This window comes from Polistes fuscatus, unplaced genomic scaffold, assembly GCF_010416935.1.
Source record: "Polistes fuscatus isolate 324 unplaced genomic scaffold, CU_Pfus_HIC Scaffold1, whole genome shotgun sequence".
Lineage (NCBI taxonomy): Eukaryota > Metazoa > Arthropoda > Insecta > Hymenoptera > Vespidae > Polistes > Polistes fuscatus.
The window spans coordinates 18,275,560-18,290,653 of NW_025112997.1; the positions used below are offsets into that span (position 1 = coordinate 18,275,560).

Here is a 15,094-nt window from a genome sequence, read left to right on the forward strand (position 1 = left end):
CGGTAAAGACTTTAAAAATTCGTGAATTTTTGGAATAATCATTGAGTCGTGCAAATTTTTGCAAAATTCCAAATATTTTACTAATATTTCCTAATATTTTATCTTGTAAATTGAACGCCAACGTTACTTTTGTTAAACTTGAATCGAAGAAGAAAACAACAATTAGTAAAATATTTGGAATTTTGCAAAAATTTGCACGACTCAATGATTATTCCAAAAATTCACGAATTTTTAAAGTCTTTACCGTTCGATTAATGTTTCGCGAATTTGAAATGAACTATACAAAAAATCATATACATTCTATGCGCATGCAAATTCTTAATCATTTTCCTTAAATGTTTACTACATGTATATGTCTAGGTACAATGTGCGTGCACGGGAGACTGCAAATCTTTGCGGTGCAGCTGCCGAAAAAGTGGGCTACTTTGCACCCAATTTTGTAAATATTGTGGAGAACAATCCTGCTCCAACTTTTCCACTAGCACAGTCGAGAATTCAGCTGAGATTCGAGTAGAAGAAAGAGACGAGGATGTCGAAGATATGGCAAGAAATGAATTCCTCGATATTGTCGAACAACTGGACCTCGAGGATTCTGATTTTAATCAATATGATGAAAATGAGCAGGAAGACTATGAAGAAATCGAATACCCTTTCGTAGCAATTTAAATAAAAAATTAGATTTTGTGTTTCATAAAAACACTGTCTCTTCTTATTTTCGTTAAATGTTCGAATCATCATTGAGTAAAACATAATTTTCATTTTAATAAGAAATCACCTAGGACACCGCGAAAAATAAACCTATTTAATTTTTTACAATTTCAGAAATACAAACATTTTTTACTATTTACACTACTATTTTCATTATATTTTACAAAAATATACAATTTAATTTTTGTGAGGCAAAGAATTTATATCAATTAATTATTCTAATTAATTTTATGGCGAGACACAAAATTAATTCATTATTTTTACTCTCAACTAAATAATAATAGTTTCTGTTAAAATGAATTATTTTTTTTTACTCAAGGTTCATTATTTTTGACAATAAATAAAGAAACGGCGTGCCATAAGCATCAAGATACGATTTAAAAGTGCCGCGCTTATACGCCGATATATAGATATATAGAACGCTCGACGCACGATGGCCAAAACGAAAAATTCTCGCTACCGAAAGAAAAAATAGAAAGAGAGAAATATCGGTTTTCTTTCTCACTCGCACTCGTATACAAAACGCACGACGCTCGATGGCCAAGACGTAAAATTCTTGCTACCGAAAGAAAATATATAAAAGAGAAATATTAGAACGCTCCCAAGGACGATAATACTCGTTATCGCCTAAACAAATAGAAAAGGGAAATATCGGTTTCTTCTCTCACTCTCACTTGCATTCAAGACCGAGAGTCCCGAAGATTGCCGAAGATCCTTCGTTTGTGTATTAGTGCACACGGACGCTCGCACGCACACTAGCTCGCTCGCGTGTAAAACGCGACGGAGGGATAAGCTTGCTTTCTCCCACTCTTACAATTTTTTTCCCATCTTCAATCCAATTCTATGCGCTTATTTTTGAAAATACGAAGATAACTCATAGAACATTTTTTTAGTATTTTTCAATTTTCTACAACTTTTGTTTGAAACTTTTTTCGATTAAATGCCTAGATTCTAAGATAAAGTTATTTTTGACCCTTTTTTACCCTTTTTCTCAAAAACGGCACTTTCCACCTCAAAAAAATTAGCACCATTCGATTCAGCGTCGTCTATTTACCCTTATATCAAGTTTCCACCAAATCTGCTGAGATTCGAAGGAGATGGCCCGAGTTGACTGGACTAGAATATTCACGAGGGTTTAGTTTTAAACCGAAGGGTGGGGGGAATATGTTGGTAATAATAGTTTAAGGACAATGACTGATAATCTCTCGTCGTTGTTGTTCATCGTTTTAAGGGTTCGTAGTTTAGTAGTATGCGTGGTTAATGTGTGTGCGTGTATATATGTACGTGAGATATAAAAGTAAGAAGAATACGGTTTGATTAGGGCAGCCTTGAACGATACAAAATTTGTTTAGGTGAAAAACAAACGGGTCCGAGATGTGGATAATAATATTCAAAAAAGTAAATAAAAGTGAGATAGAATAATAGTGTGAAGAAAGAAAGATATTAGTGGTGGTAAAAGAACATAAAAAGGGCCAGTGTTTATTGGGATACGGTCGCGTATGTATCGTGCTGAATGAAGTGAAAAATAGATTTTAGAACGTTGGATATTTTAATTTAAATAGTTTTCTCTTTTTAAATATTTTGTTTAGAATAGTGATAATATATTGAATAATTATATGTGTATATATATATAATTGGTTGTTCAACCAATATTATTCGATACGTACATATGTAATTTTCAACACAGGTACTGGAAAAAATCAACTAACAATAAATACGCGTTAGAAAAAAAATATCGTATCAGTGTGTATAAATATACTTTTATTATTGGTATATACGTGTAAGTATACTTATCGTAAAATCGTGCTGTTCTTTATTAAAACACCATCGTTGCGCGCTAATTGATGTTGAACTAACGACGACAATAATCTAACTGAGGAAAAATCAAATTTCGGTTTAACTATAAGTATCAACGAACGAATCGAAGGTTACGCTTTTACTTTGTATTGTTCGCATCGATGGGGAGTCATTGTTTACCTTGCGTATTCTCGACAATTTGCTTTTTATTTACACGAACTTTTATTCACGCGAGTCAGTACGTTGGTAAACATCGAAGCGCGCGGTCGTGTTTCTCTCTTCGTATCGTTTTAGTCTTTTGTTATATGGAAAATGTGTACGTATAATTTATTAAAATATAAATTAAATTAAATTAAATTAATTTCTAATATTTAAGAACTATATTATATTTTTATTAATTATTATCTAATCGTTTATCGACAGATTTTTGTTGTTATAATATCGACAACTTACCGTTATCACTTAAAACTTGCCTACATTTAATCTCTGTAATAACAATTTTGATCTCTTTTGTTACAGGGGCTTTGGATTCATCACGTTTGCAGATCCCGCGAGTGTAGACAAAGTACTGGCGCAGGGTAATCACGAACTAGACGGAAAAAAGGTTAGTTATCTAATTTCAATCAAATTTAATCCAACTATAATATGTCGACGATTTTATTTACAAGAGAATTTAACGAATTTTATATTTTTATATAAATGAAGATATTATTTCTCGCGTATAAATCTTAATTATCGTTTAGATTTCTTTTAGAAACTCTATTACATTGATACGTGTAAATATATTTTATCTTAAAAAAAAATATTAGACAAGAGAAGAATCCAGGTGGAATTTTCAGTTGGAACCCAACAGTTTCTACAATTTGCTAGCATCTACGTACGCAATTTTCTACTACACGCAACGCGTTGAAAAGTTGAATTACCTCTTTTAACGTAATTCTCTGTTAAAGTACTTATGCATATCAACTTAATAGAACGGAAATAGAAAGGTAATAAACGAATTTAAGAACACGATGGTGGCGATGGTTAGAGGAGTAGTAGGACGTTGATGCCAGTTGCAACCTTTGTGTTACTCGTATCCTATTACCCGCTAATTAAGAGGGAATCATTAACTTGCCGCAACTAATGATCACTCGAGTTAACGCGTTAGGAATAAAGTTGGGGTGAGGAGGAGGGGGAGGAGGGGAGAAAAATAACGGGACCGTAATGAGATTAAAAAAAAAAAGAAAAAAAAGAAGCAAATAAAACGGCACATGTACGCGTTCTAATGCGTCTGTCAATATGCGCGAGTTTTGTCGGAAACGTTCGATGGTGGAAGACGAACCTACGATGCGCGTCGGGGGAAACTTGTAAATCGTTCGTTTGGAACGCGACCGGTATGAACGGAAAAAAAAAAAAAAAGAGCATATAAAAAATTTGTATAAATTGTTGAATATCATCGAACTCATTCCTGTTTGTCGTTAACTTTCTCGTTTGTGCTATTACACGCTTCGTCTTTTGCAGGAACACGTAGTGTTAACTGTGTGTCGCGAGAGCAATTAATTTTCCACGTTCGAACCGCGACTCTCCTCTCTCTCTCTCTCTCTTTCGTTTCGATATAATTGAAAGAACACGCTGCGAGCTAATTAATCAAACTGATAGATAAATATTGCTGCTTGCGCCTACTACGTGCGTATCGTGCCATCGGGGTGGTGGTCCGTTGTTGTTCTATTTTTTATTTTTTACGCAAAATTTTTACCGGAAAGGAAGAAGAATTGAAAATAAAGGAGAAAAAAAAGAAGAAAGTTTTGTCAAAAAATATTTTAACGACATGCCGAACGATTCGATTATTATTATTATTATTATTATTATTACCTTTAAAATCTCTATAATTGTTGTTCTTATGAAAATAATATGTCGAACGTGTAATAACGATTTCTTTTTTATATAAACAAATAAATAGGAAAATATTTTTTCAAATTCGAGCTACAATACAACATCGAGAATAATTATTTCACAAAAATGAATTGTTGTTTTTCTGACAAATAACGATTCTTCTTTTTCCAACTATTTAGAGAAAAAAAAAACTAGATAAACAATTCCATGGAGATAATATCGTAAGTCATAATCTGAACTGGCAGAACGTAGAGAGAAATAATAACAAATATTAACTGTACGCGATTGCATATAAGCACATCTAGGAAAGTACGCCATGAATACGTATAATATTAACTGGTATTCAATGGGGCTTCATTCTCTATTCAACATAAATTTTGTGTAATTTCCTTGGCAAATACAAATTGCTAGAATAAAAGAGAAAGAGAGAGAGAGAGAGAGAGACAAACAGACGGATGGAGATATTAAACCTTTCTTGATATAGAAGGGGAAAATATATTACAGTACTTTATAAGAAAATAATTTAAATATACGTCGTATAAACAAATAAATTTCTATTATTTTAGTTTGTCTATTTCTATCATTTCTCATTCTCTCTTTTTCTCTCTCTCTCTCCTCGTTTGAAATAGTAAGGGCGGAGAAGAAAGAGAAGGTGAAGGATGAATAAGAGGAGAATGGAGACATCGTGTTGATAAAAGAAAGACACTAAGAGAAGTGGTTTTACGTTGTTATCGTTGTGTGTCTCTTGTCTATTGGTTGAGTTTCGTCATATTAATTAGCGAATCGCTATTCTTGTTCGCGATAATGAACACTCTTATGTGATTCTCGAAAGACCTCTTCTCGTCTCGTGTTGCGCGTGCGAAAGAAAAGTATAACAAAGGATCGAAAGAAGCTACCTTCCTACCTACCTGTGTTCTGCTCTACACCATCTTCTCGAATAGAGCTGTGAAGTAATCTCATGTTTTATAAAGCACCGAGAGAGAGAGAGAGAGAGAGTAAAGAAAATGAGTAGAACATAAGGGGGACGAATATATATCGAGGTTACGTACTTGTACTCGTAAAGTTCAAAATTAACGAAAGTAAATTAAAATTCGAGGATCGTAATGTTATCGTGGAAAAATATAATTTAAATTAAATTAAAAAAAAAAAAAGGAAAAAGAGGAAAGAAAGTGTTGACGATTCTGTTCAATTTATGTATTTATAATCATCTGTGCAGCATGTGATCGATGAATTTGTTCCTTCTTCTGAGCACTCGTAACATCATACACATTCAAATATTATTATATATTTTTGTTTTCGTTTACTTGACCTATTTTGTAGTAAATTTTTGCGTTGATGAGTTTATATCTCATTAAAAAATAAAATAGAAATAAATTGGTAATGGCCTTAAACTGTGAGAGTTAACGATGATCGTATATATATTAATCTAGGCAACCCTGAAAAAGCTAGTAGTATATTTGTAAAAAAAAATCAACGGTTAGTTCACAGAAGAGCGATTTTGCGAATCGATGCAGCGGTAGCAGCGCTTCTCTCTATTTGGTCGGGACAATGATTTCGCAACGTGCTGCGTAAGCGCCTACGGGCGGAACAATGCTGATGGGCGATCAGAATGGCCGTCAGATTGCGCTTAATCGGGCTGAGTCCTGATTAAAAAATGCACGAATCGCACGGCTCGTAGCCCGCGCATCCTCATTTACGTTCCGTTTAATCTCAGTGCTGTGCTGGTTGGTGGTGGTGGTGGTGATGGTGGTGGTGGTGGTGGTGGTGGTGGTACTGGAAGTGGTTAAATCGCCCGAAACCCCGAACACATTCTCTCTACCTAAAAGAATCGTTTTTCGATACGAAACTTGTGTGTTCTGTCTTTTATCTAGTTAGACGATGATGTTTTTACTATCTATATGTAAATATATACTACATTATTGTAATTAATATTTCATTTCGAATTATATTATATACTTAGAGCACTAATACGATACTCCGTTATCCTCGATTTGTTTTAAGATTAGAATTTATTTTCTACGTTAATTCAATTTCTCGATTATATATTCTGGGATATTTTTTGTTATTTATTAATTAAACGGAAAAGTGCGATTAAGCTTTTTTGATATTTATAGCAGCTTTTAGGAGCTTTTGATGATGGTCGAATTTAAAGTATATTTTGCTTTTCTTTTTTTTTTTTTAAATTATAATATCATCGATGGTTAGAACGGTGAACGAAACGATGCTGTTGTTATCTGATCGCAGAATGGATCTAACGCCCTGTGGGATTTTACGCGCACGATAATGGAAGCATCTGAGCCTCATTAACATTTTCGATTTATGAGCAACGAAATCGATGCTTTCGCGGAAACAAATTGCATCTCTCTAAATTCGAAACAACTCCCCGTTACGATGCTACCTCGTTGTTGATAAAACGAGTTTGTTCTTATATATGCGTAAATACGCTTTTAACTCTTCGAAGATCCACAGTCAATGTGATTTAAAATAATAATCTCCTCGAACGATCCTAACGAACGTATCAATTTATTCAAAAAAAAAAGAACCGAAATGGGTTAATCATTTTGTTTTTCTTTTTTTCATGTTTCATCAATAAAACTATCTGTTGTATCTATTTTCAACTGCGACGACAACTGTTCCAAGTAACCCAAGAAAACCTTGATGAAAAATAAGTAACATCTCTCATCCGTAGAATAATTTATTTGGAGAGTCCGAAGCCACTAAGTCCTGTGGAAATTGTCTCTGCATTCCCTTAGAAAACTCCGGTTACCCTTGGTTTTTTCTTCTTCCCTTACTTCTCGTCACCACTCTTTTCCCTTTTCCTCAATCCTCCTCCTCCTCCTCCTCCTTCCTCTTAGTTGGTGAACCCGCATACCAGATCCTCCGAACTCCGTGCATTTCTTTCTTCTTTCTCTCTCTCTTTTTCTTTCCTTCGTCGAGTGAATCAACAATACGAGAAGCGTCCATTGTCGAATGCTTTTAAATTTGAAATACAAACCGTCTGCCTTATCCGTCGTTTCTCCACTTCCTCTTTTACCTTCTCTCATTCTACCGGCAACAGTATGAAGTAGCAACATCATAACGGCATACGCGTATTACCCCCTACCTTCGCTCAACCCCCCTCTCCACCGTTCTTCTAAAAAGATTTTTCATTTCCCTTTCTCTGTACCATCCCCCTTCCCCCTCGCCTTTTCTGCACTGACACTCGCGATTTTCTCACAGTCACTTTTACCGAATTATAACTGGATTTTTCAATTATCTCGCAATTTCAGTCTCTCGCCGTGCGTGTGCATCACGTGCATCCAAAAAAATGTTTCAGACTTTGGCGAGAAAGAAATAAGAAAGTTGTAACGTTACTCTCTCTCTCTCTCACGAATATCGTCATTGAAATGATCCGGAAAAAAATATTTGAAAAGATATTCTTGATTTTGAAAGCAAAATAACGAGATCCTTGAGTCATGTGTCTGACTTGATATGAAATACAATTTTTTTTTTTCGAAATATTTGTTCATATTAAAAACAATTTACGCGTAATTCAAGTATCACACTTAAAGTGTGTTAAGTCATCTTGTATTTAATTTTTCACTACTCCTTTGTCTCCAACCTCGCGTCTGTCTATCTTGTAAAAAAGAAAAAAATCTCAGCGTCGTATTAATATTTCCAAAAGAAATTTACGTTCGGTTCAATTTAAAAGCATTCATTAAAAAAGTTCGCAGGACCTTTCTCGAGGAACAAGAAAACTCTTCGCGGTGGAACGCGAGAGGAATAAAAGAAGGGTGATCTGAAAAAGGGTGCGAGGGGTGGGGGTGGGAAAGGCAGGTAGGGCAGAGGGAAAAAAATTACTCACTTTTAAATCTTGATTTACTAAACTTTATCGTTTACGGTTTATGAAGACGTATATTTGAACGGTTTGCCGAGAAAATTTTTCGGTTATCGTGACCGCGAATTAAGCTGATAGAGAGTAGTTGTGCTGCAGCATCTGTTCGGTGCAGTTTAACTCTTTTGATACTTTAAATCGCGTACCTATTACTTAAAGCACACTAACAACGTCGCGAAAGTTTTTAAGTTTCTTCTTTAATTAACAGAAGAATATTTTGCGCAAAATTAAAAGAACAAATTTCACGACAATTCGTTTTCAATTTAAATGTCTTTTTCTTAATTTTATTTAAGCGTCAAAGTACTGCTCGTATTTTATTACTTATTAGAATAGCAAGATATAATATAATAACGAATTGAATCACTGTAAATAGACAATATGTGAATCGTATACATTCTATAATAAAGGGGTGTGATCTTTTATCAGGAAACATCGTTTCGATCAAACATTAGTCATACGTAAAAGGCAGCACGTCGTCGCTCAATAAACTTAAGAATGATTTTCGAAGGTTTCTCGTCACTCACACGTAGCAGATAGTAAGAACCCGAACCCTACCTCCGTTGCCTTTAATGCCGCCTCGCCCTTTGATTTCCGGCTTCGAGGAAACACGATATCGTTAATGGCTCGTAACATCAACGCCAACTTTTCCGCGTAACCTCTTTTTCTTGTCAAGGAATAAAACCGTCCCTGTTGTTTATTCAGCTATCCACGAGGAATAGAATGAAAAAAGCATCAAAGAAAATAATAGTTGGTAGAGAGAATAAACGAAAAAAAAAAAAAGAGAAATAAGAGATTGAGAGGGGGGTATAATGCAAATGTAGTTAATATTTAGATTGTAGATATTATTTTTCTTTATATTATTATACGAATTTTTATATTCGTTAAAGTTATACTAGAAAAAAAAAAGTTACGTTTTATGAGTTTGTCATTTGTTAAGTTTCCTTCTTTCGGTAATATCATTGCAACGAAATGTATTTCGAAAAGAATTATATTTAACGTTAGTTTCATTTCGAGCGTGCGTTTTAAAGTGAGAGGCAAATATGAACTTTCCCTCTCTCTCTTTCTCTCTGCAGCTCTCTCCGATGAAGTGGATAAAAAATATATATAGCGCGAAGCGGAGTGAAAAATACGACGAGACAGACAATATCTCTAGATCAAAATTGAAAATCCTGGATTCGTAGCCACGAGAAAGATAGATATTCCAATAGCGAATTTTAGAATCGGCGTGATATAACTTTGCCGATGTGTAGGTACCTATATATATATAGGTGTGTACAGGTATTTATATATATGTATATTATATTTGTAATATGACGATTGTCGGTAACGGTGGAAAAATAAACGATTTACATTTGCGTTTACGCAATTCTGCAAATAACGTTCACTCTCAGCAGCGGTGCACGTATTGCCAGTAAGTTTGTCCATATAAATCAGTCGTTCCCAACGTATAAAGTGACATGAAAATGAAGCGTCGGGAAATCCTAACACGCGAATCAGCTGATTTATGCAGTGTGAATTAAATTTTAAAGCGGCCTGCGGTAGATATTTCAATCGCTGCTGGTAACACGACGTAGAAATTTCTACTCTTGTTCTCTCTCTCTCTCTTTCTCTCTCTTTCTCTCTCTGGTCCTGCGTGAACGTAGAGGAAAGGTAAAATGTGGATAGATAATTATTTATTCCTTCAACGTCATAAATTTTACCGCAGATGATATTATTATATTTCGCGTTAGCATTTTCATAGATTTTTGTTTCATTGTTTCCTTTATCGTTCATTGTCTCTACGTTAAATTTAAGAAGATATCTTTGAGAATATTCTACCAACCGTTAGGATAGGGTAAACGTGTGTGTGTAATACGCACATTGCACGCCACTCTTCATTGAGAGTGTGAAATACCGCGAACAAGTTACGTGCAGCAGGTACCATCTGTAGCGGTTTGTAAAATATAAATAATTAGTATGATGTATAAGCGGGCTGCGGCCAGTTGTTTCAAATCCCATATATCTATCCTAGGCTTCGTACCTTTATTTTTGCTAAAGTACAAATTTTACATCGTTAAATTAATCTACCCTCGTGGCCAATTTGTATCCTTTCGATTTTAGAAAAAAAATACAATATTAAAAGGTACGCAGCTTTTTCGAGAAAATTCTGTTTCTTTTCTTTTCTTTTCTTTTTTTACATATCATTTTTATCTTCGATTAATATGAAAAATAATTTTTTTTATTCTAACGATGTTCATTAAAATATACGCGAATCACGGTACTATCTTTTTTAATCTTTATTATATCCTATATTACGAGTAAAATAAGCTAAAATATACAGAAGTAACAAAAATTTAACTCTCGGACTCTTATCTCTAGATACTTTGAATAATCTGAACATTCTGAAAACTCTACGACGTTTTATTCTCTACTTCTCTTTACTCTTTACTTTTACATTAGATTCTTCTTATTCTTGGATTGGTCAACTCGCGACAAACTTCTGTTCATTCGCATTAATGCATCCGACATATAAAAATTAAAAAATTAAGAAAGATATTACGTTTATCAAAGTTTTTATTTTTTTTTTATGTCATAGGGGATCATTACAGAAACGCTAATGGTTTTCACATATATTTTTCCAGTCTTAAAAAAACACATACTCTACTTGACGTTCATTTTTTTTTTTTTTTTTATAAAATTCCATACCGTTAGTCAAAGTACAAAAAACGGTGTCATCGGTGAATAAAAACAAAGATCGCTAAAATTTCCGGGCTGAAGGGTAAAATTAAGGAGCTTTTGCGCGAGCAATTGTTTCTCGAGCTATTGTTTTAAAAGCCACGAGCACGAGGATCGAATACAAGACGCAGAGAACAAGATAAACAAGAAACACCGAAGAAAATAAAAAAAGGAGAGAAAAGATATAACACGAAAAACCGAACTCTCGTGAAATCTTAAAAAAAAAAAAGAAAAAAAAAGAAAAAGAACAAAAATATGCGTATGTGTATAGTCTTATTTATGTATGCAGTAGTGGTATAGTACGTACCGTTCTTGTTTCCATCTAATATTTTGCTGAAATATTAGAAAAAAAAAAAAGAAAAAAAAAAGAAAAAAAACAATTATAAAAAAATCGATCGAGCAAACACACGTCGATGGAAGAGGAGGCAGGCGAGAAGGTTCGCAGCGTTGTCCAGTTCCCAGGACAAAAAAAAACAGAAAGAGAGAGAGAGAGAGAAATTCCTATATACGTTGCATATTAGCCCTAGCATCCCTTTCTTCGTATCTCCCTCTTTATTTACCTCTTTTGCACTCTTCAGCTCGCATCATAGAGCCCCACATGCTCGGACGATCCATTTCTAGATTAAACATGCGTAAAACTCCACTCTTGTACGAAGGACTGCGCATACAAGAAGTGCCCCTCCCCCACCCCACCCCTATTTTTCTCTCTCCCCTTCTCGTTCACTTGATCTCCCCCCTCCCCCGTCGTTCCCCGGCCCCCTTCCTTCGTTTCACCGTGACTTGACTGTTCCCAACCTCCTCCTCCTCCTCCTCCTCCTCCTCCAACTCCTCCTCCTCCTCTTTTTACCTTTTTTTTTTTTCTGTTACCACCTTCGTCTTGTTCGCTTATTCGTGCATCTCTATTTTCTTCTCGACGCGTATACATACATATATATATGTATGTATAGTCATTCCTATTCCGTTTTGTGCATAAACGTAGACAATGACGAACGACATTCGAAAAGGAGAAGAAACTAGGCTCTCTCTCTCTCTCTCTCTCTCTCTCTCTCTCTCTCTCTTTAACTCGCGTGAAAATATTCTATAGGTTTAAAAGACTCGTCGTCGGGAGAAACAAATCCGTTGGTCCGTAAAATAACTGCCAAGATTCTACTTCAGACTCGGGGGTTGTCTGATAAGAATATATGCATAGATTTCTACACACACACACACACACATATAGAATGCAAACTAGGAGATTTTTCATGTCTCGCGTAGAACATTTTTTTTCATTCGATTATATCCTGGATACTTACGATACAAATAATTATTATTTTGATTTATCTCACGATAAATTAACAAGTTTTTAATTACGTGTTGCATGAAATATTAATTCGAGAGATTATTACATAATTTTACATATTTATTATAATATATATATATATATATATATTCGAGAGTTACGTTTGTTAATTTAAATGAAACATTTCTTATAAAAGTAGTCATCTCTTTTTTAACGATGAGACAACATAGACTTAAAAAAGTCGTTCTATTTGTAAGGCCAAGGTCGAGAGTAACATTGATCGTAAAGCTTAATGAGAGACCTTCGGTGTGTGTATTTTCGTATCAGTAAACAGAGCACGTTTCGTTTAAATGAAACTATATATATATATGTATAGAGATGTATATTTACATAGATAGGAAAAGTAAAGTTTTCGTGTGAATGTAAGTCGAATAGATGAGAAAAGTGGGGATAAAGTGACGACGCAAGAAAACATGCGTGGAGGAATTAAAGTACAGAAACTCATCGGTAATGGTGTGATGTGAAAGCGAAAGATAGAGAGAGAGAGAAAGAGAGATGGAGAGAGAAAGAGAAAGAGATAGAAGTTGGTTAAAGGGTCTGAGAGGTTGAAGGCAAAGTTTCTCTTCGGTCTGTTTACTAGTGGATGGTAAAAAGGGTGATTTAGTAGGGATCTATTGAAAAGGTACATATATTTCTATAGATATGAAAGAAAATGTGCGTATATTTTAAAGTGCATCTCTTAATTGGGAACGCGATTATTTCTCAACGTTTACTGAATTGCGTGTAATTTGCTTTATAACAACTAACTTTTCTCGGTCTCCGTTTCTTCTTTCTCTCTCTCTCTCTCTATCTATCTTTTTCTCTTTCTCTTCAGTTATCGCAGAATGGGCAAGTCATTTCTTTGGTAACGGAGAAGCCACACAACGGAGAAAAAGAGATGAAAGAGAAAGTAAAGAGTAAGCACAGGAACGGACGAGTATTATTTAGTAAAGAGGAAAGTATAAAGCTGAATAATACGAGGCTAACAGCTTTTTCGAGGAAAATGTATACCAATCTGAATAATGGTTCGTTCGAGGTTGACCGAAAGGATTTCGAATACAAAGCAACGAGACTCCCAAATCTTTTTTTTTTCTTTTTTTTTTTGTAAAAGAAGATGATGAAACCTTATGCTCTTTTTCAAAGTTACTTAAACTTTAGAAATTTTCTATGCAAAAATAATATAATGGTTTGGTTCGGTTCACGATAAGAGCGTGCATTAACTTGCGATCAATCGTAAGAGAACATTTTTGAATCGAATTCATATTTCTTCAGTTGGATCATTAAAATGATTAAAAAATAACGATACAGACTATATCTCGAAAAATGGATTATTTAAACGTTTAATCGATTATAATATTGAAAATTGAAAGTATCTCTATAAGAATTCTTATCATTGTCAAACTAAAATAATTAAGGTTAGAATCTAGCTGCACGTGTTCTCCTTCCCATGGAGAATAGAAATTGTTTAAGTACTTTAAAATCAACCCGGACACTATGGGCTACTACGTTGGGAACCTCTAAAAGGGTGTTGTCGATAATCGAAGTTGAAGCTTTCCAGTTAATTGCGTAGTTCGTCGGCTTTACCCATAAATGTTCGAATTATTGGAAACACTATCGATGAGTGTTAAATACGCAGAGACTGTGCTTCAAAACCATTTTGTTGCAACGTTTTCCAACCCTGACATCTAGGACTTTCCAATGAATGTCCACACTGCGAAAGGGTTATCTACGAGTTATCAACTTCTAATCGAATCCACTGGCTGCTAGATTCAATTTCTACGAGTATACTAGAATCGTGACTTTCACTATACGGAGAAGTAAGTAAGCAGAGAGAGAGAGTAGTATAGATAGACACGACTTTTGATTGCAGGTGCGTCGAAGAAGATTTCGCGTAGTGGTAGAATACATGGACGGGGTGAAATCACAACGAAGGTGAAGCAGAGAGAGAAAGAAAGAAATAGACAGAGAGAGAAAGAGATAGAAATAGAGATAGAGACTTTGTTGTTCCAGCAGCTTAAATAATTCATAAGCAATATCGTACCGTGGTCACGGTCACGTCTTGGCTTCCTTTCTGATTGGCTTGAATTTACGATCCATTGTCGCCTGATTGGCCACGCTTGTGCGACGGATGGTGGCTTCGTAAAGAAAAGCAATTTATCGTCTGAAAGCATTCACGTGCCAAGCGAAATACCGTGGTATGGTGGTGGTGGTGGTGGTGGTACGCGGAACCAAGAGAGAGAAAGAGAGGAGAGAAAGAAAGAGAGCGTGAAACGCTTTTGGTAATTTCTCGAAGAACTCCCTTGCGTCCCTTTTCTTTTCTTTTCCTTTATTCATTTCTCGATTTGCTACTATCTTATATACCTCTCTTCGTTCATTCCGATCCCGTGCGGGGAAAAATTTTCCGAGATATTTTTCAACTATTCAGAGAATCGATGGAGCTCGTTTATTTATATTTCTCAAATATGTTTCTCTTCGGCCCCCTTTTTCCATCGTTTTTCATTCACTCTCTTTCTCTCTTTCTCTCTTCCACTCCGAACATACGTAAAGAGATACGATTTACTATTCTCAAATCGGAATAGGTATGTATGTGCAGTTGATTTACAAAGAATGGTTGTTTCGACGAAAATATTTCTCGAGACGATATCTTCTTGTAAGAGTAACCATTCGTTGAAAATACTTTCAAAGTGAATTTTCGATTTGAGTAAGATTCGGAGGGGGGATTGGGTTAAGGGATTGAGCGTTTATCGAATTAAGAAATGATTTTTATTTCAATCGTTTAATCATTGATTAATAATGGTCATATATGT

The 15,094-nt window shown here is 34.9% G+C and overlaps 1 protein-coding gene across 5 annotated transcripts in view; it reads left to right on the plus strand.

The window, feature by feature from the left end:
* The window catches only part of LOC122515355 (RNA-binding protein Musashi homolog Rbp6), a 557,776-nt gene that overhangs the window by 309,644 nt on the left and 233,038 nt on the right, over positions 1-15,094 (plus strand). For all 5 annotated transcript variants that reach the window (XM_043632682.1, XM_043632674.1, XM_043632690.1 and 2 more), the window contains exon 4: positions 3,025-3,109. In XM_043632682.1, the coding sequence (XP_043488617.1) occupies positions 3,025-3,109 (85 nt within the window). The remainder of the gene's footprint in view (positions 1-3,024; positions 3,110-15,094) is intronic.